At 54.7% G+C, this 25,272-nt stretch overlaps 1 protein-coding gene and 1 long non-coding RNA gene across 11 annotated transcripts; one reads left to right on the forward strand and one right to left on the reverse strand.

Annotated features, from left to right (window-relative positions):
- The first annotated feature begins 11 nt into the window (after positions 1–11).
- On the forward strand, positions 12–19,262 carry LOC138844187 (uncharacterized). Of its 3 annotated transcripts, none has more exons than XR_011379728.2 (3): positions 12–144; positions 4,874–5,561; positions 19,009–19,262. It is a non-coding gene; the product is annotated as an uncharacterized LOC138844187 (long non-coding RNA). The 3 variants fall into 3 exon arrangements; XR_016216481.1 differs by lacking the exon at positions 19,009–19,262 and adding an exon at positions 12,576–13,215; XR_016216482.1 differs by having other exon boundaries at positions 42–144; positions 3,805–5,561.
- SPO11 (SPO11 initiator of meiotic double strand breaks) lies at positions 4,924–21,722 on the reverse strand. Of its 8 annotated transcripts, XM_089307864.1 has the most exons (13): positions 21,413–21,722; positions 19,831–19,944; positions 18,956–19,044; positions 18,153–18,219; positions 17,830–17,938; positions 17,382–17,468; positions 15,642–15,678; positions 15,217–15,326; positions 9,891–9,990; positions 9,558–9,595; positions 8,434–8,510; positions 5,457–5,572; positions 4,924–5,051 (listed from the first exon to the last, which is right to left on the reverse strand). In XM_089307864.1, the coding sequence occupies exons 1-13, from the start codon at positions 21,538–21,540 to the stop codon at positions 4,936–4,938; spliced, it is 1,188 nt and encodes a 395-aa protein (XP_089163990.1). In that variant the 5' UTR covers positions 21,541–21,722; the 3' UTR covers positions 4,924–4,935. The 8 variants fall into 8 exon arrangements, with proteins under 8 accessions (XP_089163990.1, XP_089163983.1, XP_089163985.1 ...); XM_089307857.1 differs by lacking the exons at positions 4,924–5,051; positions 5,457–5,572; positions 8,434–8,510 and having other exon boundaries at positions 8,625–9,990; positions 15,217–15,314; XM_089307859.1 differs by lacking the exons at positions 4,924–5,051; positions 5,457–5,572; positions 8,434–8,510 and having other exon boundaries at positions 8,625–9,990; positions 21,665–21,704.
- Between the last annotated feature and the right edge of the window lie 3,550 nt (positions 21,723–25,272).

The raw sequence follows: 25,272 nt of genomic DNA on the forward strand, positions 1-25,272 counted from the left end.
CGGGCGACGGCACATGCGCAGCAGCGCTCCTGACGCCGAGCGGAAGTCCCGACGCCAGCAGTTTGGGGATTGGCCGAAAGTTTGGTGTCGGCGGCAAGTTGCTAAGCAACCGCTCTCCGGAATCCGCGACCGGGGCTGGTGAAGGTACGAGTGCGAATTAATGATGGCGTTTGTGGCTTTCGGCTCGCAGCCGCCGCTGGCGCCGCCGCCGAGGGCGAGCCCGCAGCTCCCGGGGCGGCTCCCGGCGAGCTCTCCCGGGTGTGGGCGGCGCGGGCCCCGTCAGGTGTCCGGGCGGAATTGTGACGCGTTTTGAGGGTCGGCGTGAGAGGGCGGGGGCGCGGGGCGCGGGGCGGACCCAGATGGGAGCGAAACCTGCGGGAGCGCGCGCGGCTTTCCCGCCGTCCGCGGTTTCCACGGGCCGGTTACGTTCGCGCGACCCCGCGGCGCCGGGCCCGGCCGCCGGTCGCGTGTGTGCACGGGGGCTGTGGGGAGGCGCGCGCGTGCCCGCCGAGAACGGCCGCGCGGGGGAGGGGGGAGAGGGGAGAGGGAGAACAGGAGGGGGAAAGGCAGGAGGGGAGGGGAGGGGAGGGGAGGGGGAGAGGAGACAGGGAGGGGAGGAGGGGTAGGGGTGGGGGAGAGAGGGGAGGGGGAGGAGGGGCAGGGGTGGAGGAGACGGAGAGCTGGGGAGAGGGAGGGAAAGGGGAGGAGGAGCAGAGAGGGGCAGAGAGGGAGAAGGGGAGGAGGAGAGGTGAGAGGGAGAACGGGGAGGGGGGAGGGAAAGGGGCGGGTAGGGGAGGTGAGGGAGGGAGAGGGAAGGGAGGGGAGGGGAAGAGAGGGGAGAGGAAGAGAGAGGGAGAGATAGGGAGAGGAGGGGCAGGGATGGGGGAGAGGGAGGGGAAAGGGGAGGAGGGGCAGAGAGGCTGGGAGGGGGGAAGGGAAGAGAGGGGGAGATGGGGGGAGGGGGCGGAGCTGGGGGCTGTGCACCTGGACCTCGTGATGGGTGCCGTGATGGGTGCTGAGGCTGCTGGATGGGGGATGGGGGGCGCAGCCCTCCCGTCTGCCGGGCTCCCCGGAGCTTTTGATAAAGGGCGCCTGCCGGGCATCTTCAGAGACTGCGCAGTTCCCGGTGGGCGGAGGGGACCCGTGGTCTCTACAAGTGCCCCCCCCACACACACACTGCGATGCAGCGGGGACCGCACCTGGGGTGTAGACCGGGCCCGTGACGGCCCCTGCTCTCCCGGGCACCTGGGGTGTAGACCTGGCCCGTGACGGCCCCTGCTCTCCCGGGCACCTGGGGTGTAGACCGGGCCCGTGACGGCCCCTGCTCTCCCAGGCACCTGGGGTGTAGACCGGGCCCGTGACGGCCCCTGCTCTCCCGGGCACCTGGGGTGTAGACTGGGCCCGTGACGGCCCCTGCTCTCCCGGGCACTGGACGCAGCGTGCTGATGCCCGGCTCCTGTGACTTCCAGGGCAGCTGTGAGGACGGCAGTGGGTGGTCTCTGTTCTGGGTAGGGGGAGAGGCTGAGCAGACTCAGTCGCTGGCCTCTGATCAGGGAGCCGGGACGCTCTCCTACCAGCAGCCTGGTGTCTCCAGGCCACTGCTTCCTCCCTCCTGTCCACCCTCCTCTCTCCCCTCCCAGAGGCCCCTCAGGCTTCCCAAGGCCTGGTCGGCCTCATTAGGGCAAGCTTGTCTTTTTTTTTTTTTTTTTTTTTTTTTAACGATGTATTTATTTGAAAGGCAGAGTTACAGAGACAGAAGGGGAGAGAGAAGTCTTCCACCCGCTGGTTCACTCCCTAAATGGCTGCAACAATTGGAGCTGGGCTGATCTAAAGGCAGGAGCTTCCTCCAGGTCTCTCACGTGGGTGCAGGGCCCAAGCCCTTGGGCCATCCTCCACTGCTTTCCCAGGCCACGGCAGAGAGCTGGATGGGAAGTGGAACAGCTGGGACTCGAACCAGCGCCCGTACGGGATGCCGGCGCCGCAGGGGGAGGCTCAGCCTGCCGCGCCACAGCGCCGCCCAGCCTCCTAGATTTGGAGCTGTGGACGCCCGTGTGTGTCTGGTGCAGCACGAAGCAGAGTATACAGTTGGCATTCAGTTGATATTTGTTGAATTTCATTATGCCATTCCAAAGGGCTCCCCAGGGTTCCTGGCGCTGGCTGACCCTTGTGCTGGATGGCTCTTTACTGCCGGCAGGCGCGGCTGCCAAGCTGCCTGTGCAGTGTGGTGACGCCAGGGCAGCACGCACCCTGCCTGTGAACACCCTCGACGCTGAAGCGTCAGTCCCTCGGGCACGCGACGCGCTTCCCGTGTTCTGCTGGATGCTCACGAGGACCCTGCGCGGTCACTGGTGTCACGTCAGCCCCATGTTACTGTCCGTGAGCCCAGCATCGAGTCGTCATTTGCCGCAGCCATAGAGGCGGGCGGGCAGTGGGCAGCGGGCAGCCGGGCCCAGATCAGGCCTGCACCTCCCCAGCCCGCAGACTGTGTCAATTCCCCCCACACACACCCCGCACCCCAGGGAGAGGGGAGCGTCACGTGTATCCAGGGTGGGAGCCAGGCCATGGCGGATACTGAGTGGGAAACCTGGCCGCCGTTTCTACAGGATGGACTGTTTATGAATGATAACCATTTATAGTCCTTTTCTAGGTCAACAGAAAATAAGTCCATAATTTTATTATCAATTCCTTTTCATTTGAAGTGATATTTAATTTTGAAATTTGGATTAAAAATCGCTATCTGGTGGCGTGACGTTCTGTAAATAGCTGGGTTGCAAAAGGCACAGGTTGGCGTGGCAGGCTCCTCTCCGGTCCCCGTGGGCTCCCCACACCTGTTCTGTTGTCTGTTTTCATCACATTCCTTTAAAAAAAAAAAATGACCTGGGGCCGGTGCATAGTGGGCAGTGCCGGCTTCCCATATGGGTGCCGGTTCCATCCCTTGCTGTTCCACTTCCAATCCAGCTCTCGGCCATGGTGCTATGGCCTGGGAAGGCAGTGGGGGATGCCCAAGTCCTTGGGCCCCTGCACCCACGTGGGAGACCAGAAGAAGCTCCTGGCTCCTGGCCTCGGATCAGCACAGCTTTGGCTGTCGCGGCCATCTGGGGAGTGAACCAGCACATGGAAGGTCTGTCTCTCTTTCCCTCTCTCCCTCTGTGTCTCTAATTGTGCCTTTCAAATAAAATAAATACTTTTTTTTTTAAAAAAGACCTGAAAATATTTTAAGGAAATTCTACCCCAGTAGAGGAAGGGCTTGGGAGAACAGTCCGCTCCTGGCAGCAGAGGGCGACCTTGGCTTGTGGACTGCCTGGGCTGCGAGTCCCGAAGAACTGTGGCTCAGTATTCTGCTACAGAAAGTCCCACTGAAGACCCTTCTCATGCACACGGATGCGCGCGTGGCTCGGTTCTGGGCATCAGCAGAGCAGAGCAGAGCAGAGGGAGCCCCCGGGGCCTTCTGCCTGTGTAGCAAGTGCCCTGTGGTTTTTTCCCGTGAAGTCTGACTTCTGAGATCACTTAGCCTCGGCCGTGCAGTGTTCGCTGGAGGGGAATCCCTGCGAGCCCTGCGGGAGAAGCCGAGGCCCTCACCCCCCCCCCCCCCCCGTTGTGCTGGCTTTTATCCACTTTAATTATAAACAGATTCGGGTCCAGTGTTCTCTTGGGATCAACATTGTGGAGTTATTTACATACATGTATTGCAGATGAGGGTAGAGGGGCGACCCGTCAGCTGTCCTTTTAAATGGCTATATATTTTTACAGTAATCCTTTTTAGAAGCAAAACTTAAGACCAAATTGTTGATGTTTCCCAAATAGCTACCAGCATAAATTTCTCATCTGCATCTAATAAAGACGAGAAGTGAAGCCAGACTGTAGTGTGCTCTGCTCGTCCATCTTCCCCGGCTGAAAACCCTTTGAAGTAAATTCCCAGTCATGAACTTGAGATCTAATTATCTGAACTGAATGCATTCGCAAGCCTCCTTCAGATTATTCCAAGTTTTAATGGCTATTGTAGGTCTGTCACCCCTCCCACTTTAACAGAACATCCTAACCCAATATGTTGTGGGTTCCTAAATTAATAATTTCTTACTGCAAAACTTGTTAAAGTTCAATGACATTATTACATGTTAAGGGACCAAGTTTGTCATAAAAATTCAAAGAAAAACTTTTGTGATTTATTAAATGCTTTTAGAATTTCTGAGTCTCAGAAGTCAAATTAACAGTGTGCCAGAAAAAAAATGGAAAACACACACACAGTGAAAAACAAAAACAAAACCCCAGCTGACCAGAGTGTCCTCAGAATGAAATTCTTGGCTCCCGCGTGACCGGGGAACAAAATGCATTTGTGAATGTCACCCGCTTGGTGGCCGGGGGGATTCAGGCCTCTCCCGAGCCGCGTGAAGCACTCTGTGTGGGCGCCCGCGTCGCGGGCGCGTGCCGCTCGCTAGGCTGTCCCGGGCCTGCTCTCAGCAGCAGGAGACACTCAGACCCCTGGTACATCTGCTAATTTTACAGTGAGTTAATGCGGTAAGACGCCTACCCTAGAAAGGCAAAGGACAACGTAAGAACCACTGGATATTTTATTAAAGTAAGATTATTTTTGTTACAGTCAGATACTTCGTGCCTTAACATTAGTTATATTGTATAATATAGAAGGCAAAATATTCTTGTAGATTTGTATGAGGAATAAAAATATCTTAATAACACAATCGGAATTTACTTGAGAACACAGGATATAAATTAGTCCCCCAAATAAGGACAGAAGAGTCTCTACAGAGGATGCAATAAAGCTTTTGAATCAAAGGGAGTATACGATTTGTTTTGATAAAATATAATTAAATTTGATAAAATACAATTAAAAATGGAAATTTATTTTACCTTTAAGGAACGAAGACTTTTTGCAACAGTGTTTATCATTAAAACAGAAAGAAGGGCCTCTCCTGAAGTCTATATCCATCCTCCGGACTTTAACTTGTTAGGCAGATACACTCTGGAGAGATAGTCAGCCGACAGGACGGTCAGCGCCTGGATCCCCGCCTTCACCTTCGAGCTGGCCATCGCTTCTATCTGTCAGAGACACAAAGCGGAGTTCTCTGCTTCCCCGTCGGGCCCACAGCAGCAGCCTAGACTCCGTTAGTCTCCGAACCGCAGGCCGTGGTCCTGGGCCACCCAGGGCCCGAGTGAGGACTCCCAGCTGCGCGCCTTCCATAACAACGCGTGCTCTGGGGTTTTTATAATTTTTCTTTTTTTTCAACCCCACCAGCTATGATACAGCCATTGAAACTGGGTCTGTAACCATTATTAGGATAAAAAGACCAGCTCCATTCGGGGGCTCTCCTCGTGTGATCAAAGTTCAGACAACGTGCTGCCCACCAGCACGGAACCTTTCCAGAAGGGAGTTTCCCAGTGTGAGCGACCACCAGCAGAGTGGGAGGCAGACAGCCAGCACCGGACACGACGCAGGGAACCCACCTCTGCTCGCCAGAGTGGCTGGCAGGCGATGTAAGGTCTCTTCAGGATACTGTCCAGCTTCATCAGGTCCCGTTTCGTCAGTGGAATCAAACTGTCTTTAGGTACGTGTAACCTGGGGGGGGAAATGGATTTTAAAAAAGCGAAACAGTCCGTGTAATTGAACAGGCATGAATTTCACCTGTACTGTACTTTGAGAAACTGAACTACGGACAATCAGTACACAGAAACCTCTCAAGTCTGGGGTTTGGGGGAATCTGTCATGTCCTGGATCAGTCTCCAAGGTCAGGTGGAAGTTTGCGTCTGGATCGTAAAGGGGTTTCTGTGCCTCCTGTCCCATGCGCAGTGTGCCGGCAGGAGGACCCTGGTGACTAACCAGCCACCAGTGGCACTGACGTCGCGCAGATCCACAGCCGAGATGCACTGAGGACCTTTAGGGTCCACGCGTGCTTAGTGCTTTGCAGTTCACTGGGTTGTGAGCCACTTTACACTATGTACGTGCACACAGTCAGCACACAGCCACCTGCCTCTGTTTTTTTTTTTTTTTTTTTTTTTTAAGATTTATTTGAAAGGCAGAAACAGAGAAGAGAGAGAGATCTTCTGTTTGGTTCACTCCCCAGATGCCAGCCAGGCCAAACCAGAACTGAGGAGTTACATCCGGGTCTCCTGTGTGGGCAGAGGAACCAGATACTTCGGGCCCTGACCGCTGTCTTCCCAGGTCCATCGGCAGGAAGCTGGATTGGGCAGAGGAGCTGGGACTTGACCTCCAGTGTAGGGTCAGCGTTGCAGATGCTGGGCTATCCCAGTGCGCACCATGCCGGCCCTGCCCTCATATTTTACATTTGAATACAGAACACAGTTTTTACCTAGGTGTTTTAGAAACAGAATGTGAGGGTTCATGGTGTCTGCTTTCTGAAGTCACAAATCCTAGATTTCCCAGGAGAGCTCTAGTTTCAAGTCTTTTTTTTTTTTTTATTTTAAAGATTTTATTTATTTAAGAGGCAGAGTGAAAGGCGCTTTCATCCGCTGGTTCACTCCCCAGATGGCTGCAATGACCAGAGCTGCGCCAATCCGAAGCCAGGAGCCAGGAGCTTCTTCTGGGTCTCCCAACTGGATGCAGGGGCCCAAGCACCTGGGCCACCCCCACTGCTCTCCCAGGCCACAGCAGAGAGCTGGATCGTAAGTGGAGCAGTCGGGACTAGAACCAGCACCCATGTGGGATGCCAGCGCCACAGGCGGAGGCCTGACCTACTACGCCACAGTGCTGGCCCCTCAAGTAGTCTGTGAGCATGCCCACGGTCAGGGCCACTTGCCAACGGCAGCTCCTGGCTAGCGCTGACCGGGATTGACAGGGAGGCCTAGGGCGTTTCCCTGGAAGCCGTGTTTGTGCCGCTCCCGCAGGCTCGGCTCGATGGTGCATTTATCTGGAGGGGCTTTGAGGGCACTGCTGGGGTGTGTGCGATGCACCAGTGTCCCCAAGCCCTCCACCCTGGGCGTCGTCAGATAATTTGTGTTAGAAATGCTCTCACACAGACACGTGGCCCCCGGGGAGTCTGACCACGACGTCACTGGTCACCAAACTGGATCCCAGCTTGAACAAAGCATTAATTCACTGCAGTGTGAGTGTTCAAAAATCAAAATGAAATATTTCTTCTTGTGCCTTAACATTCACGTTCCGTATTTAGGGAGAAAAGCCCCCGTGACCAAGAACTGCTCACTGCCTAAGTAAACCCAGTAAATATGTTTGAGTTAGTTTCTCACCGGCCAGTGAAAACCGTAAGACGACACTGAAATACCAAGAACATGTCCGCGTCCTGGGCTGGGGGACAGGCGGGCTCTTACTCTCCAGAGAAGGCAAAATAACGAACGTGTGCAGAGGGCAGGAACCCGAGAAACACACACGGTGGCCCAGCGGTTCTGGGAACTCAGCCTAAGGGACGCCGTGAAGATTCAGGTAAAGACTGAGTTACAGGAAGGCCCTTCAAAGCTCTATCAGCACAGACATTTGGAAACCACGAAATGTCTGGCTCGGGGCTCGGGGCTCTGGGGTGCTGGCTGAGGCAGCACTCAGAACTTGGTAGGAGAAAACAGTAACACGAAGCCTCCAGAAGATAGCTTACTGAGGCGGAGCTGCACGCTGTGGCTGTGTGAGGAGCAGCAGTGGTTTGGGAGTTGCAGCTGCACAGGGAAAACTTAAAAAGCAGCGCCGCTCGTCTGTTGATTGCTATCTTGTTCCTTAGTGGCATTTTTTTCTATAACGAACATAAATGTTAAACTTACCAAACTTGGGGCTCTCAAACTTTAAATAATCTTAAAAAGAAAGTTTTAAATGAGTTGAAATTTTAGATCTCTCTGTGCCAGAATGGATTCGTGTGGCAAATGATGTGGTCAGAGGCTGGGGTGGCCCAGCAGGTTGAGCTGCTGCAGGCGACGCCAGCCTCAGAGCACTGGTTCGAGTCCTGGCTGCTCTGCTCTGATCCAGGGAAGGCAGCCAATGGCAGCCCAAGTGCCTGGAGCCTTCCAGCCTTGTGGGGGACCAGGATGGAGGCCCAGGCTCCTGGCTTCGGCCCGGCCCAGCCTTGGCTGTTGCAGCCTTTTGGGGAGTGAAGCCGTGGATAGAAGTTCTCTCTCAGACTCTGCCTTTCAAGTAAGTGGTTTAAAATGATATTGTCAATGATTACCATTTAATTGGATTCAATGTATTATATTTTAAGTATAAAAAGATTCACAAGATGTTTTAACTAGTAAAGCAAAAACATTTTCTAGCTAACAGAAAGCACAATTAACCAGACTCACCTGTTGAGTACTGAAGTGGTTGGAACAGAAACACTGATGGATTCAGTCCATAATTCTGTCATCTCGAGTCATAACGGACAGCATGAGTAACGTGCAGAGCTCCCTCGTGTGACTGAGCTCATGGTTACCCACAGCAGTGACTCATCACTGCAGACACCTAGCCCTGTCGCAGGAACTCACCTGCTAACATCCGAGGGCAGGAGCCCAAGCCATCTGACAGCTGGAACCGTGAGGTGATGGGCTTCAAAACACATGGACTGAAAGCAAGCAGAGCGGCGGGTGAGGCTCAGCGCAGAGCTGGCGCCCGGGCAGCCGCGCTCCTGCCAGCAAGGACAGGACGCGGCCATGGCAGGAAGTCACTGGGAGGTCTGCACAGCTGGGCTTTCAGTGAAGGTGGTAAACTTCTCTCTGGGTTTCTGTACTACTTTTCTTTTTTTATATATTTTTTAAAGATTTATGTATTTGAAAGGCGGACTTACAGAGGCACAGAGGCAGAGAGAGAGATGGAGAGAGAGAGAGATGGAGAGAGAGGTCTTCCATCTGCTGGTTCACTCCCCAGGTGGCCGCAACGGCCAGAGCTGCGCCAGTCCGAAGCCAGGAGCCAGGAGCTTCCTCCCGGTCTCCCATGCAGGGGCATCTTCCACTGCTTTCCCAGGCCATAGCAGAGAGCTGGATGGGAAGTGGAGCAGCCGGGACACAAACCAGCGCCCATATGGGATGCCGGCACCACAGAGGCTTAGCCCACTAGGCCACAGGGCCGGCCCCAGTGTACTGCTTTTCTCTAAAGCAAAACTAGCAAGCAGCCTCTCCCACCTGCACACTTCCTGCTTGTGATCCTGGGCCTCCCGCCCCGTGGCAGGGCCAGCCCCGCAGAGTCTGCCTCCCTCGGTTGGATGGGGCCTGAGCCTGCACTGCTACCGAGTTCAGGTTCCAGGTCACGCTGGTGCCCACACTGCCCTGTGGATGTTGCAGACCTGCAGGAACGTGGCTGGGGGGACGTTTCTCACTGTGGTGGGGACGGGACTGGCCAAGGCGGCATCTGGATGCTGTGTAATGTCTGGACGCTCTGGGTGACGGGCGGAGTCGCCGCGGCCCAGGGCCACAGTGGCTCAGCTGGCTGAGTGAGTGACCGCCCCCCGCCCCGCCCAGCGAAGCCACTGTTGTTTGTGCTGGACACTGGGATCGCAGCGGCAGGGCACAGATGGTCCTAGAACAGGACTCTGAGGGCACTGGGAGCGGAAATCTCCCCAGCGGGTGCAGAACATCTAGACAGCAGGGAAGGTGAGCTATTCTTCTGTACTTACCACAGATCCGTATTTATAGATACACATTATTTCTATGCCTGTCAAAAGAAAGTTAACTTTAAAATTAGCCGTGTATACCAAGTTTAGATAATTTGCACTTTCAAATTTTATCTAGCATTTGGAGTTTTTATTTTTGTGGATACTCTCAGTGAAAAATGTATAGTTCTTGGTTTAATACAGCAAAAGTAACAATTGCCTGAAATGAACACAGCCTAATTTTAATCTAATCATAATCCTTGAAGATGCTTCATCAAAGTGTTCTAGGCACAGGAAACCGCAGTGACACACACGATTCCGTTAGGACATTGCTCCAGACAGTCCGGGACAAGTTACCGTGTGGGTCGGCGTCGACGAGGGTGAACGCGGGAATGTGGAACGTGTCCCACAGCTTCTTCACTAAGAGCCGTGTGTTCAGATCAGGTGTCCCCTTTCCCTGAAGGCAAGTGGGAACAGGCATTTCAGCTCCAGCGAAGAAAAGGCGCCCAAGTATGTCCGATTGTGTTAATGATTTAGAAGTCCCCCCACCACCACCTTGGATGCTAGGTGGCAGACGACTGCTGATGCCCGTGTGAGAGGGTGAAAGCCCACACGGCATATCCTGGCTCTGTTACCCGAATCCTAGCAAGTGCTCCTAAGGAAACATTTCAGCAGAAACAGAAACACCAGTCCTCCTACTTAAAGCTACTCACTGCAGTTTACTTCAAACGGCATCAACTAACAGAAATAGACCAGGTATCTACAAGAAGAGACTTGGGGGCAGGGCAGTGGGGACAGGTGCAGGGCAGGCAACCCGGGCTGCCGAAGCCCCCCTCTGGTTCTGGGGCTCGGTAACCCCGTATGAGGTTATGACAGGAACTGAGTTATTCAATAGTCACAAAGCACAGAGAACGCCTGGTTCAGAGGTGGGACTGCGGTGGACGCCGCGGTGCGGCTGGTGATCCAGCTGCTTGGGGCCCGGCTTGTCTGACCCGGCTTCCTGGTGATACGCCAGGGGAGCAGAGCAGAGGTCAAGGACTTGAGTCCCTGCCTCCCACATGGAGACACAGATGGAGATCTGGCTCCTGGCTTCCACCTGGCCTGTCTCTGGCTGTTGTGGACATTTGGGGAGTCAGACAGTGAATGGAAGACCTGCTCCACATCTCCCTCTCTCACTGTGCCTTTCAAGTAAATACATAAAATAAATTGTTTTAAAAAATAAATTTAGGGTCCTGGGGCCGGCGCTGTGGCACAGCAGGTTAACGCTCTGGCCTGCAGTGCCGGCATCCCAATGAGCGCTGGTTCGAGTCCCGGCTGCTTCACTTCCAGTCCAGCTCTCTGCTGTGGCCTGGGAAAGCAGTAGAAGATGGCCCAAGTCCTTGGGCCCCTGCACCCACATGGGAGACCCAGAAAAAGCTCCTGGCTCCTGGCTTCAGGTTGGCACAGCTCCAGCCATTGTGGTCAACTGGGGAGTGAACCAGCAGATGGGAGACCTCTCTGTTAACTCTGACTTTCAAATAAATAAATAAATCTTAAAAAAATAGATAATTTAGGGTCTAATAAATCCTAAGTGGTAGAAAAATAATTTTGAAGCTATTAGTACTAATTATGTAGGAAATTATTTTTTTTAAGATTTATTTATTTGAAAGAGTTACACAGAGGAAGGGGGGGGGGTGGAGAGAGAGGTCTTCCATCCACTGGTTCACTCCCCAATTGGCTGCAATGGCTGGAGCTGCGCCGATCCGAAGCCAGGAGCCAGGAGCTTCTTCTGGGTCTCCCACATGGGTGCAGGGGCCCAAGGACTTGGGCCATCCTCCACTGCTTTCCCAGGCCACAGCAGAGAGCTGGATCGGAAGTGGAGCTGCCAGGACACGAATCGGCATCCATATGGGATGCTGGCACTGCAAGTGGTGGCTTTACCTGCTCTGCCGCAGTGCCAGCCCCAGAAATTAATTTTTAAATAGCATTATGATAGCGTTGAGGACGAAAATCATAAAACCCAAGTGGAATGTGGAGTAACATGCAATTAACAGTGGGCTTTGTGCAGGACAACTCCGAGTGCTGATCCTTTCCTGCTCACCCGGGGGGTGTGAACCTGGACATGTCCCACCTTACCTGTAAAACCAGGGTCCACGTTAGCTGCCACGTGGAGCCGTGGCACTGTACCCAACAGTGCTGAACCACTGACCCTAGCACTAGTTTTGAGAAGCCACAGGACTGCAGTGAAACAGCCGGTACTGAGGTGGGGGAGGGGACGGTACTCGCCGCTACAGTCGTCGGGAGTCTATACGTGACAAACAGCAGAGAATGAGCTCTTACTGCACATCTTGGACACTCAGGGAGCAGCAGTGTGTGTATTTTTCCTCTTGGGACCACGACCACGACCATGGAGTTCCGAGTCTGACGAATGGCCCCTTCCCAGCCAGCCCCTCCCTCCCCAGTCCCCGCCTTCAGATGCAGCTGCTACAGGTCAGCCCTGGGGCTACACGGGTGCTAGTGGCCCCTGTCGGTGGACGCTGCCGTGGCAGCAGTGTGAGAAGTGTGTGTGTGCCAGCGAGGAGAAGGCAGCATGCAAAAGGCAAGGCAGAGAGGGTGCAGCACGTGCCATCTTCCCTCTCGACCGCCCGTTGCTGTAACCGGGTCATATCCTCTCTTCAACCTGAGTGACAGAGAATCCTGACTCACGGGGTCGCCAAGGCACCAAGTGCCGCAGCTGATTCGAGCCCCAGGGCCAGTGAGGAGCCGGGGCTGCCTGCGGCGGCCTCCGTCTGTAGCTGCCTGGCTTCTGGTCAGCTGGGTGAGCAGAGCCTCAGCACCGAGATGTGAAAGAGGACTGGGTCAGAGAGCAGGCCGCACGGTACCCTGCACAGCGCCCCCAGCACGGGCCAGATACGGCCGCTGATACTAATGAGGGACATTAAAAATTAGTGGAAAAGGAATTAAAAAGGTATCTACTTTGCTGCAGAAAGTTTTGAATTCTATGCACACATATGAGCTCTCAGTCTGCATTTTCCTTTTTTTTTTTTTTTTTTTTTTTGACAGGCAGAGTGGACAGTGAGAGACAGAGAGAAAAGTCTTTCTTTTCCATTGGTTCACCCCCCAATGGCCGCTGCGGCCGGCACACCGCGCCGATCCGAAGCCAGGAGCCAGGTGCTTCTCCTGGTCTCCCATGGGGTGCAGGGCCCAAGCACCTGGGCCATCCTCCACTGCCTTCCCGGGCCACAGCAGAGAGCTGGCCTGGAAGAGGAGCGACCAGGACTAAAGCCGGCGCCCATATGGGATGCCGGCGCTGCAGGTGGAGGATTAGCCTAGTGAGCCACAGCACCGGCCACAGTCTGCATTTTTCATCTCAAGTCTTGCTCCTGAACTTTAAACGAGGTGGACACACGAGGGTTTTCTGCTGCCAGCACACGTGCATATCTCTGGAACTGCACTGGTTCTCCTGTGAGGAGCCGAGTGCCTGCCGCTCGCCCGTAACTGCAGTGGCAATGCTGCTGTGAGGGTCCCCACGCCCACGCCCTGCTGACGCGGCACCCGCATCTTGCGGTCTCCAGGTCCTCTCGGATTGGCCTTGGACACACGTCTCAGTCTCCCCCCATTCGCCGCCCTAGCCGCCTTGCACCAAGAGAACTACCCGGAGTCTCCGGCCGGCTCCCTGAGCCCGGATCTCCCTCAGCCCAGCTAACTGATGCTCCCCAGTCACTCCCTGCCGGCCCGGAAGCTCCCGTGAGCGCCTGGTACTTCTGCGCTACTCAGACGCCGCCATGGCACTGGTCTGGCTGCCCAGGCTCCGTGCAGCTGCCCAGCATCCTGCTCCCTGCCCAGGGAGCTGCCTTCACTGCTCCCACACACACACCTCCAGACGCCATCCCTCCCTAGCCCCACAAGCCAGAGGACTCTAAGTAGATGAGCTGCTTTTTCCTTCAGAGAGCGAGGCTTTTACAGACCTGTGAAACAGAAGCCTGGGAGAGCGCTTTTCCAGAGCAGAACCTGGCCGTCCCTTACCCCGCCCACAGTCCCTCGCCTCACGCACACCCCAGCCTCCTGAGGTCACCCCTTGCTTCCTCCTCCACCAGGTTTCTCGGTCACTCGGCTTTAGGAACTTCTGCAGCCCTGTTGCAGGAAGCTTATTACCTGCAGTGGACTACATTTTGGAGCTCCTAAAAGTCACAGGTTGAAAACTCCTCTCCTGATATGACCCATTAGGAGGTGGGGTCAGTCCTTGGTGACCAGGTCTGCAGGACGGAGCCCTCCGAAGTGGGATTAGTGCCCTATGACAGGGGCCCCAGAGAGCTCTCTTTTCCCTACATGAGTCCTTGATGAGACGCTGGCCATGGATAAACCCGGAAGTGGACCTTGGTTCTCAGAGACAGCAATCTGCTGGCACCTTGACCTTGGACACCCAGCGCCAGAACAGAGGAATGCGCGAGTGCTGCTGCAGCCACAGCCCCTTGGTGTGGGGAGCTGCTGGTGGTCAAGAATGACCTTCGGATGTAGAATATGAGGGTTCTGCAAGAAGTTCTTGGGAAAAAATGGAATCGAAGGGGCTGGCGCTGTGGCCTAGCAGCTTAAAGCCCCAGCCTGCTGTGCCGGCATCCCATATGGGTGCTGATTTAAGTCCCAGCTGTTCCACTTCTGATCCAGCTCCCTGCTAATGCACCTGGGAAAGCAGTGGAAGATGGCGCAAGTCCTTGGGCCCCTGCACCCATGTGGGAGACCCAGAAGAAGCTCCTGGCTCCTGGCTCCAGATTGGTGCAGCTTTGGCCATGGCGGCCATCTGGGGAATGAACCAGCAGATGGAGGACCTCTCTCTCTCTCTGCCTCTCTGTAACTCTGCCTTTCAAATAAAATAATTAAATCTTAAAAAGATGATACTCATTTTGGGGAGTTGATGCTGTGGCCTAGTAGGCTAAGCCTCTGCCTGTGGCATCAGTATCCCTTATGGGTGCCAGTTCATGTCCTGGCTGCTCCTGATCCAGCTCTCTGCTAAGGCCTGGGAAAGCAGCAGAAGATGGCCCAAGTGCTTGCGCCCCTGAACCCAAGTGGGAGACCCGGACGAAGCTCCTGGCTCCTGGCTTTGGATCAGCCCAGCTCTGGCCATTGCAGCCATTTGGGAAGTGAACCAGTGGATGGATGACCTGTCTTTTCCTCTCCCTCTCTTTCTCTGTAACTCTACTTCCTAAATAAATAAATGAAATATTTTTTAAAAAGATATTCATTTTGGTGCAAGAAAAAAATCTTGAAATCTATGCACAGCTTTTTCAAATATGCTTTTTAGATTTATTTATTTGAAAGTCAGAGTTACACAGAGAGAGGAGAGGCAGAGAGAAGTCTTCTGTCCGATGGCTCACTCCCCAAATGGCTGCTATAGCCGGAGCTGCGCCGATCTGAAGCCAGGAGCCAGGAGCCTCCTCCAGGCCCCCCACACGGGTGCAGGGGCCCAAGCACTTGGGCCACCTTCTACTGCTTTCCCAGGCCATAGCAGAGAGCTGGATTGGAAGAGGAGCAGCTGGGACTAGAACCGGCGCCCACATGGGATGCCGGTGCTTCAGGCCAGGGCGTTAACCCACTGCGCCACAGCGCCGGCCCCTCAAATATGCATTTTCATGAGCCACATTTTTCATGACGTTTTTGAAGACCCTTCCTGGGTGGCCTTGGGTTGTTCGGAGGTAGGAGGCAGTACCGTAACCATGATGCATGGAGACATTCTGCTGCAAAAGTTGTCATCTAGGAGCCGCTGAAATGTCGCATCCTTTTCTACAATTAATAGAAACTTTGCATCTGTAATCAGATCTCTGAAATTAAGGCTGATAAATTGAAGACGAGTAAGTATTTAATTATCAACTAAAATTACAGTGCCACATGCATAGTCAAAACCAGCCACAGACAGAACACTTTCATTTTCACCTTCAGAAATGTAAACACTTATTCCTAAGTTCAGACGTCCGTCTCTCCCACTGGAAGGTGAGCTCTTACAAGAGGGACTGTGGGTACTCATCTCGACTGCGTTGGGTCTGACTTGACCAGTACTTGTTGTGAGGGCTAGGCTTATCAAAGGAATGAACGAGTAGACATTCCAGAAGATGAAACCGTTTCCCCAAAGGATACTTCGAATTCCTTGAATATTAGATGGCACAGCAACAACCTAAGTTTAAAAAAAAAAAAAAAAGAGCTTTTAAGTAAAAAGCCAGCATAATCATAGTGTATAATTTAATCACAAATCCTATGCCTTTGTTTTTCTTTGACTATACCAGTTCTCAAAGACTTATTACTCAGTGAGAAAACAGTAGGAAGCATATTTAATAATGCTCAGTAAGCAAACGGTCACGCTGGGGGCGGGGGTTGGCACTGTGGCACACTGGGTTGAGCTGCTGCCCGCAACGCTGGCACCCCACGAGAGGGCCTCTCAGAGGACGGCTGCTGTGTTTCTGACCCAGCTCCCTGCTAATGTGCTTGGGAAAGCAGCAGACGGCGGCCAAGTGCTTGGGTTCCCGCACCCACGTGGGAGGCCTGGATGGAGTTCTGGGCTCCTTCAGCCTGGCCCAGCCCCAGCCCTAGCTGTTGAGACAATCTGGAGAGTGAGCCAGCAGATGGAGGATGGATTCATATTCTCTCTCTCTCTCTCTCTCTCTCTCCCTCCCTCCCTCCCTCCCTCCCTCCCTCCCTCTTCTCTCTGTAACTCTGCCTTTCAAATAAATCTGTTGGAGAATCACCCACGCTTCTCGGCAGGGAGCATTTCTTGGAAGCTTTGTACAGTGTGGCTTAAACGGCGGCAACTGGTGCAGGGAACTCCCTTTTATAGTATCTCACTGTTGTCATCTTCCTCCTTCCAAGCGGCTAAGTCGCCCCTCCAAGCTGCTGTGGTCTTGCGGGACTGCGGGCCGTGCACACGCCAAAGCCCAGCAAGGAACGCAGCAGGAAGCGCACCATCTCAGGGTGGGCGCTTGGCAACGTGGTTCCGGGCTCCTTGAGGCGCCCACACCTCGTGCAGGGGTGCCTGGGCGCGAGTCCTAGCTCCGCTCCCAATTCAGCTTCCCCCTGGCGTGCACTCTGACGGCCAGGGTGGTGGCTAAGTGGTCAGGTCCTTGTCACCCGCGTGGGGGCCCGGGGTGAGCGCCCAGCAAGCAGCTCAGCCTGGCCCAGTCCCGGCTGTGGCAGGTGTCTGAAGAGAGAACTAGCAGATGGCTCCCTGCTTTCTCTGCTCTCTGCCTTCCAAATAAATGAAGCAGATAAAACCAGATAAAAATGCAGGCATTAATTCGGGCAGGCATTCGGCGCGGTGGTCTGGGTGGCTGCAGGGAGTGCTCGGGTCCGTGTCCCCACTCTGCGTCCAACCCAGCTTCCGCGATGCACACGTCGGAGGACCGCCGGTGAGGGCGCCACTGTTTGGGTCCCTGCTGCCCACAGGGCAGACCTGGACTGCGTTCCTGGCTCCCAGCTTTGGCCCAGCCCAGCCCTGGCTGCTGGGTATTTGGGGAGTGACCCAGCAAATGAGATCTCTCTGTCTGCCTCTCTCTGTCTCTACCTTTCAAATAAAAAATGAAAGCTAATTAAAAATAAAGAAAAGATACCTTCATTTCGAGCCAGGACAGTCACGCTGAGACGTCAGGCCGCACTCTGCTGGAAACAGCAGTGCACTAAAGGGAGTGCGCGTGCCTGCCCATCCCAACACGACGCTCCCCAGATGGCCGCCTTCAAGTCACGTAAGACACGGCCCCATAAAGCGTACACCTACCCACCCTCAGTTTTCTTTTATAATATTGAGCCCTAAACGACATGACAGCAAAACGAAAAATACACTTGTACGCTTTCAGATCAAAGGACTGAACGTGGGAACGAGACACTTACCGTGGCCCCGCAGGTGCAGCTCACCCTGGTGCCGTCTTCCTCCACGTAGCTCAGATTGCCAGCAATTAGACCTTTGGACGTAGACGACTGAGAAATCAAACAGATGTATCTGAAAGCTTTTTCATTAATATATTTTATGTTGCCAAATCACCCTCATGTTCACCTGCTGATTTTTTTTGTACTTCAGCTCAGATTGGAAGTTAACAGATGAAGGAGAAATATGTATGTAGGGGTATTTAGGAACTTAAAAATATTTGGTAATTCATCTACTTTGCCTTGAACCAAAGCAGATTATTTAAATCTACAGTGAGAAAGATATAGTGTCAATAGCAAAAGAAAGCAAAGTTGATATCTTATTACAGTTTTTATATAAACGTTTTATTTTCAAAGGAGACATTTTATACTACTCACAATATACTACTCACCACTTGCAGCAAGTGCAACTTACTATATGTAGACTCCTCCTTGGCACTTTTAACATACAAGAAATGTCATCGATAATACTGTCCACCACAGTCTGGCTTCCAAAGAGCTGGCTGTCCATGTAGTATATGTCTCTAGGGGAATTTGAACAATGGATTTTTAATTAACCACATTCTCTTTGACTATGATTAGTATGTTTTTGGAAGAAAGCTTTAACTGAATGAAACATGCCGTGAAAAGGTGGTAATTTATTTTAAGTTCTTTCTCAAAGTACATGTAGTAATGAAAGTTAATGCAACTAAGTCACATTGCATTTTAAAGAGTGACTTTACCAAATAACACATTTACCTTTTGGTTGCGTAAGTGTTGCTCTGTACTAATTTATAAATCATGGACAGTATTTTAAGAATTAGAGCTGCAAAACAAGATATAACAAGTCAGAAATTTGTCACTTATCTTACTAATTCATAAGATACTGGTCTAAGGATTTTAAGTGTCCCCAGTCACCTTCTGTAACATTTTTAAAACTCACCTTTCTAAAATAGAGGCGTTAGATAAAAAATAATTGCCTGAAGAATCGGATAAAATTAATTCTCTCAGGGTCAGCGTTGTGCCATACTGGGTAAAGCAGCCACCTGCGCTGCCAGCATCCCATACGGGTGCCAGTTCAAGTCCTGGCTGCTCCAGTTCCAATCCCGCTCCCTGCTAACAGACTTGGAAAGCAGCTGAAGATGGCCCAAGTGCTTGGGGCCCTCCCACCCACGTGAGAGACCCGGAGGAAGCTCCTGGCTCCTGGCTTTGGCCTGGCCCAGCCTTGACTGTTGTGGCCACTGGGAAGTGAGCAGTGGATGGAAGATCTACTTCCCCTCCACCACGTCTCTATAATTCTTTCAAATAAATAAATAAATCTTTAAAAATATTAATTATTCTCTGGGGGAATAAAGCAGAGAGAATAATTTTCCACTGGCCCATATATCTTGAAAAATACACTTATTTCAGATAGTAATCTACCAACAATGAAAAATTCTAGAAACATATTTCAAATACAAAGGTGGTCTATGAAATAACACGTATAATTATTTAATTAGGAACAACTAAAACACAGAATGTAACAAAATTATCCTTTATTACTAAAAGCTAAAAAAGATTACCAAATTTATGAGCGGATCTCGGTGAGTCACTTCTGACTTTTCTTGTGGTGCAGTGAGGGGCCATCTGAAGACCCGCTGACTCTGCAAACCTGCCATTGTGGAAAGCAAGGGGTGAACTTACAGGTTTGCCTTCTGAACACGAAACCCCATACCCTTCCTCTTCTGCACACCGTGAAACCCCACCGCAGCCCGAGGGTCAGCCGTCCTGTAGGCGCGGATCTCCCAGTGATCCAGTCGGCACAAAACCGAGCACATATACAAAGCAGTAAGATTAAGTGGGAAGTAAATAAATTCCTTTGATTATGGAGTGTGTGTGCACACGTGCGTTTATTTCTTGGGCAGACAATCAGTATACAAAGCGTTTTAAAACATTTCATAATTTTACTAACGTTTAATACTTCACTGATTAAATATCTGGCCTGAAACCCCTCACTTCCGGGTCACCTGCAGCGCTGCCTCCCGTGGTAGCGGGAACCCGCCCCGCCACGCCTGCCCTACAGGGGCAGAGGGCGCCCCTCGGGCCATGGCGCGGAGCACAGCTGGGGCGCTCCCGCCCTGCTCCCCCAGACAAGCCCTGGCTCCCAGAGCCCACGAGAACCCCCTCCCCCGGCCTGGGGACCTGCAGGACCGCTGGCCACGCGCGGTGACGAGGCTGCCCGCTGTGCTGTCGCCCACGCGTGGCAGGGCAGAGCTGGGGGGGGGGGGGGGGCTGGTGAACGCGCTCGGCCAGGGACTCGCGCAGCTCCCCTGGCGCGCGCTCGCGGTCACAGTGTGGACGAGCGCTCCGTGGCACTGCCCACTCGGGAGCACGCCTCGAGGGCCCGCACCCAGCGCCCCGCGGCCGTGTGCAAAGCCCTGGCCGGGCGCAGACGCACCTGACGTTCTGCCAGCTCGCTCTGTCGTGCAGCGCCAACGCAGGGGCCTCCCGCCTCGCCAGGCTCCGCACGACGTCCTCCACGACGCTCTGTATGGCGGCCAGCACCTCGCCGCTGGAACAGACGCGGGGGCCGGCTCAGCGCGAGGCAGCGCCCCGCGCCCACCCGGGACCGACCCAGGGCAGGTCTGCTCCCGACTGCTCGGGCGGACCCGCCCGCAGCTCGCCCTCCCACGCAGGGCCGGCTGGTCGCGGGGAGACGGTGCCGGCTTTTAGTCCAAGTATCCAGCTCAACCCGCATCTCCCTACACCGACGACGCACGATGTGATTTGCAAACACGTTTCTATCTGCTCCTCCTAGGAGCCTACTCCGGTCCAGCCGAGTTCCAGTACAAACTCGTTGGCTTGGAAGGCTGCCAGCAAGTGTTCTAATTAGCAGTGATGGAACACGGGCTTTGAATTTCTTTCCCCAAAACTGTAACGCAAATATATTTAAAAGAAACACGTCTTGTCGCGTGGCGCATTACCCTAACTGAACTCACGCCTTACAACCGGCCCTTCTGAATTTCAAATACAAAAGGGAGAAAAGCTTAATCACGACCACGAAAGAAATCATGAGTTCCGCATTAAATGGTTGATTTGGCACTATTACACCAGGACGGAGCCCAGCGTTGTCAGCCGACTTGACTTCACAAACCATCAGCTTCCAAAAACGTTGTCCTAAGTGCGCTCAGCGTACCGTCGGGAAGGGCGCTCAGGCTCGGAACGCCCGCGGAATGAAAGCTTTTACCGAAAACGACCCAAAAGCCAACTTTGAGAGCACCTGCTGCTGTCCGCTGTGGCCGCCAGGCAAGGCCTGAGCGAGCCGTCCGCAGTGTGCTGCGGCGGAGAGCGGCCCAGCGAGGCGTTAACGGCCTCCGCGCCGGCCTCGCACGCAGCCTCCCGCAGAACTCGCCGCGCCGGCGCCGCCTCGTGCAGGCGCGCACCTCCGCCCACGCAGGGGCACCGGCCTGGACGCCACGCAGCCGTCTTGTGCGATGTCCGCGCGGCCCCGGGGGCCTTAGCTGGTGCCGAATCAGCCCTTTAACAGACTCTTCCCGCACAAACATGCACCACGTCAACCACGCTCTGGTCGTCAATTCTGGGGAAACCGTTAGCTTACCGAGCGAAAACTCAAATTCTCTCCAGCCCTTCCCAAAACACCTAAAAGCGTTTTAATTTAAAAATTTATAAAAAGTTTTTTAAATGAAAATGCAGAGACAAACGGCGCCTCAAACTGCCTGACCCGAAGACTCTTGGGAAACTGTGGCCTCCGCAGTGGGGGAACCTCCTAGAACATTCTAGAAGAATGGTCCGGAGGACGCCGGGCCTTTCCGGTCAGCGCGAGGGCCGAGGGCAGAGGTGGCGGCGGCCAGCTGAGGGCAGGCCTCGGCCGGGCGGCCCGCGGAGGCGAGCTGAGGGCAGGCCTCGGCCGGGCGGCCCGCGGTGGCGAGCTGAGGGCAGAGGTGGCGGCGGCGAGCTGAGGGCAGGCCTCGGCCGGGGCTGCCTGCGGCCGCCGGGGACGTCCTCTCGCTTCCCAGTACCTGGAGGCCGGGCGAATCCCTGCGGCAGGGGGGTCCCCGCCACCTCGCTGCGCGGCCAACAGGGAAGCCCTGTGCCGCTCCAAAACCTCGAAGAACGAGGCCTCAGGCCCCATGGGCGCAAAAGCCATGAGGGAAACCGGGGAGAAAAACCTCGCGAGGTCAATGCGACCCCTCTCTGTACCCCAAGATGGCTTTCCCAAACAAGATGGCGCTCTCCTCGCGCGTGCGGGCTGAGCCAGTGCGCATGCTCACACTCCTCCTCGCCGGGGCGCAGGGGACGCATGCGCATAGCATCCCTAATCCGACCCCGCTCTGTACCCTAAAATGGCTTTCCTATGCAAGATGGCGCTCTCCTCGCACGTGTGGGTTGGGCCAGTGCGCATGCTCACACTCCTCCTCCCAGGGGCGGGGCGGGGCCGGGCGGACGCATGCGCATAGCATCCCTGTTGCAGCCGGCGTCAGCCTCGGCCGAAAGGCCAAGTGGTGGGCGGGCGCCTCTGGTCAGTGTCAGGGACCCGCGGGGCTAAGCTGGGACCTTCTGGTGGCTTGCGTGGGTGTTGGGCCCAGAATTCGTGAGGTGATTTTGAGAGGGCAGGCTGTTTAAGGCAAGGAACCTTCCCAGGTTTCCACTGAAACAAGTAATTAGAGAATCTAATTATATGCCCGGTGTGGGTCTGGGCCGCGGCTCAGCTTTGATCCGGGCCAACAGCCCTGGCTTCGGGTTACCTGGCGAGGCTGCTTTCACTCAACCTCTGCCGGTCCCCTGGCAGCCCTGGGGAGGGCCTAGGTGGTGGCCCCGCCCGTCAAGAGCGAACCCACGCAGGCCAGGCCCCGGGTGGTGCAGCAGGATAAGCCTCCGCCTGCGGCGCCGGCATCCCATTGGGCGCCGGTTCGAGTCCCGGCTGCTCCACTTGCGATCCAGCTCTCTGCTGTGGCCTGGGAAAGCAGCGGACGATGGCCCAAGTCCTGGGCCCTGCACCTGCGTGGGGGACTGGGAAGAAGCTCCTGGCCCAGCTCCAGCTGTTGCGGCCATTTGGGGAGTGAACCAGTGGATGGAAGACTCTCTCTCTCTCTCTCTCTCTCTCTCTCTCTCTCTCTCCCTCTCCCTCCCTCCCTCCCTCCCCCTCTCTCTCCTTCTCACTGTCTTAACTCTACCTCTCAAATAAATAAGTCTATAAATCTTTGAAAAAAAAATCCTGGCTCCACCACTGTCTACTCGGGCCACCACATTTAGCAAATTAAAATGCAGGACACTCAGTTCAATTTCAGATACACTACAAATACCTTTTTTTAAAAAATTAAGGGCAACTGCGCCCCGTATGATCCTGGGGACACACTTACTAAAAAGCCATTTCAGGGCTGGCGCTGGGCACGATGACTTCAGTTGCTGCTTGGAGAACGTGCATCCCTCACCCAAGCCCGGGCTGCAGCCCCCGCTGCTCTGCTTCTGATCCGGCCTCCTGCTGACGCGCCTGGACAGGCAGTGGAGCAGGCCCGGTCCTGGGCCCCTGCCACCGGGGACAGTCGGGATGGGGCTTCTGGTGCCTGGCTGAGACCCGGCCCAGACCTGGCTGTTGTGGCCACTGGGGAGTGAACCAGTGGTTGGAAGACCTCTCTCTCTCTCTCTCTCTCTCTCTCTCTCTCTCTCTCTCTCCGCCTCTCCTCTCACTGTTGCCCTACCTTTCACACAAATGAGTGAGTGAATAAGTGTTTTTAAACAAGTTGCTTCATTGCTTACCTGGAGTTCAGATTAAGGGGCGCCCTGTATTCCACCCAGCCGCACTGCCTTCGCCCACACCCCTGCAGACCGGTGGGCAGCACCTTCCCTCTCTCCAGGCTTCAGGAGCAGGAGGGAATCGGAAGCCCAGGACCAGGAGGCAGTCCCGAACCTGGACGCCGCCCTGGAGAGGGAGAGCAGTGGACGGGGCTGGGGCGGAGATGGAGCTGGGCCCACCCCCAAGAACGCTGCTGTTCCTTGCGTTGCTGGTGGCTTGGTCGTTTTGATAGCAAACTCACGGCCGGCGCTGCGGCTCACTAGGCTAATCTTCCGCCTGCAGCGCCGGCACACCAGGTTCTAGTCCCAGTCGGGGCACCGGATTCTGTCCCGGTTGCCCCTCTTCCAGTCCAGCTCTCTGCTGTGGCCCGGGGGTGCAGTGGAGGATGGCCCAAGTGCTTGGGCCCTGCACCCCATGGGAGACCAGGAGAAGCACCTGGCTCCTGCCATCGGATCAGCACGGTGCGCCGGCCGCGCCAGCCATTGGAGGGTGAACCAACGGCAAAGGAAGACCTTTCTCTCTCTCTCTCTCTCTCACTGTCCACTCTGCCTGTCAAAAATAACAAAAAAGAAAGCGAACTCGGTTTCCCGTCACACACAGTGGACGCCTGCTGTATGCTGTGTGTGTGCACGCATGCGTCTCCTGCGTGCGGTGCCTTGCATTTCTGCTGTCACACTTGCATCCTCACCGCCTGCCCTGCGCTAGCGTGTGGCTGTGAGCAGAGTGGGTGCCCTCCCCGTGTGGAGCTCACAGCTTTGTGGGGGGAGTAAACCTTTGAGTAATGAAGATGGCGGCGGAGAACTGTGCTGGAAATCAATCAACAGCCGAGGGCAGCCATTATCCCCATTCCGCAAGGGGAGAAAGGAGGCTTGGAGAGGCTGAGGATCGGGGAGACTGCACCCCAGGAAGTGACAGAGCCGGGAGGTGAGGCGTCACGCCAGACTCGCTCTGAACTGTTGGGACATCACACACACACACTCACACCCTCACACATACACACACACTCACCCTCACATACACTCACACACTCACACATACACTCACACACACACATACACACACACACCCTCACAACCCTCACATACACTCACACACACATACACACACTCACACACACATACACACACTCATACACATACACACACACACACTGACACACACACACCCTCACAACCCTCACACATTCTCACACACACTCACCCTCACATACACTCACACACTCACACATACACTCACACACACACATACCCTCACAACCCTCACACATTCACACACACACTCACCCTCACATACACTCACACACTCACACATACACACACTCACACACACATACACACACTCATACACATACACACACACACACACACTGACACACACACACCCTCACAACCCCCACACATTCTCACACACACACTCACCCTCACATACACTCACACCCTCACACACATACACACACGACACACACACATTCACACACACCCTCACACACATACACTCATACACTCACATTCTCACACACACCCTCACACACACACTCACACACATACATACACATACACACACACACACACACCCTCACAACCCTCACACACATTCACACACACACACACCCTCACATACACTCACACACTCACACATACACACACACATACACTCACATCACACGCCGCGGTCAGGCTGGGAGGGCATCGCCGTGTTGGGGGGCTGCTTTGGTGGGGTGGGGTCACCCCTCTGGCCTCAGTTCCCTTTCCTCTCTGGGAGGGTGTGGGGGAGGGCTCTCCTTTATCAGCCCCAGCGAACAAACCAAAGGCCCTTGCGGGCAGGCTGGTCTGGGACAGGCAGGGTCGCTATCCACTCACCTGTGGGTGCAGGACAGACGCCCCCAGCACCAGGTTAGCTCCAGAGCCCACCGGCAGCCAGCGGCCCACACGGTGGGCTCCCAGTCAGGGGTCCCAGCCCCTGGCTGTGAGACTCAACCAGAAAACACACTCTGCCCACCCCTCCCCCACCACCGCAGCAGGTTGCCATGAGCTCCGGCAAGGACCTGCCAGCTGCTGAGCCTTCCCCGAACCCACGGTGGGTCTT

Source organism: Oryctolagus cuniculus, chromosome 11 (genome assembly GCF_051225735.1).
Source record: "Oryctolagus cuniculus isolate XC-2025 breed Fujian yellow rabbit chromosome 11, ASM5122573v1, whole genome shotgun sequence".
Taxonomy (NCBI): domain Eukaryota; kingdom Metazoa; phylum Chordata; class Mammalia; order Lagomorpha; family Leporidae; genus Oryctolagus; species Oryctolagus cuniculus.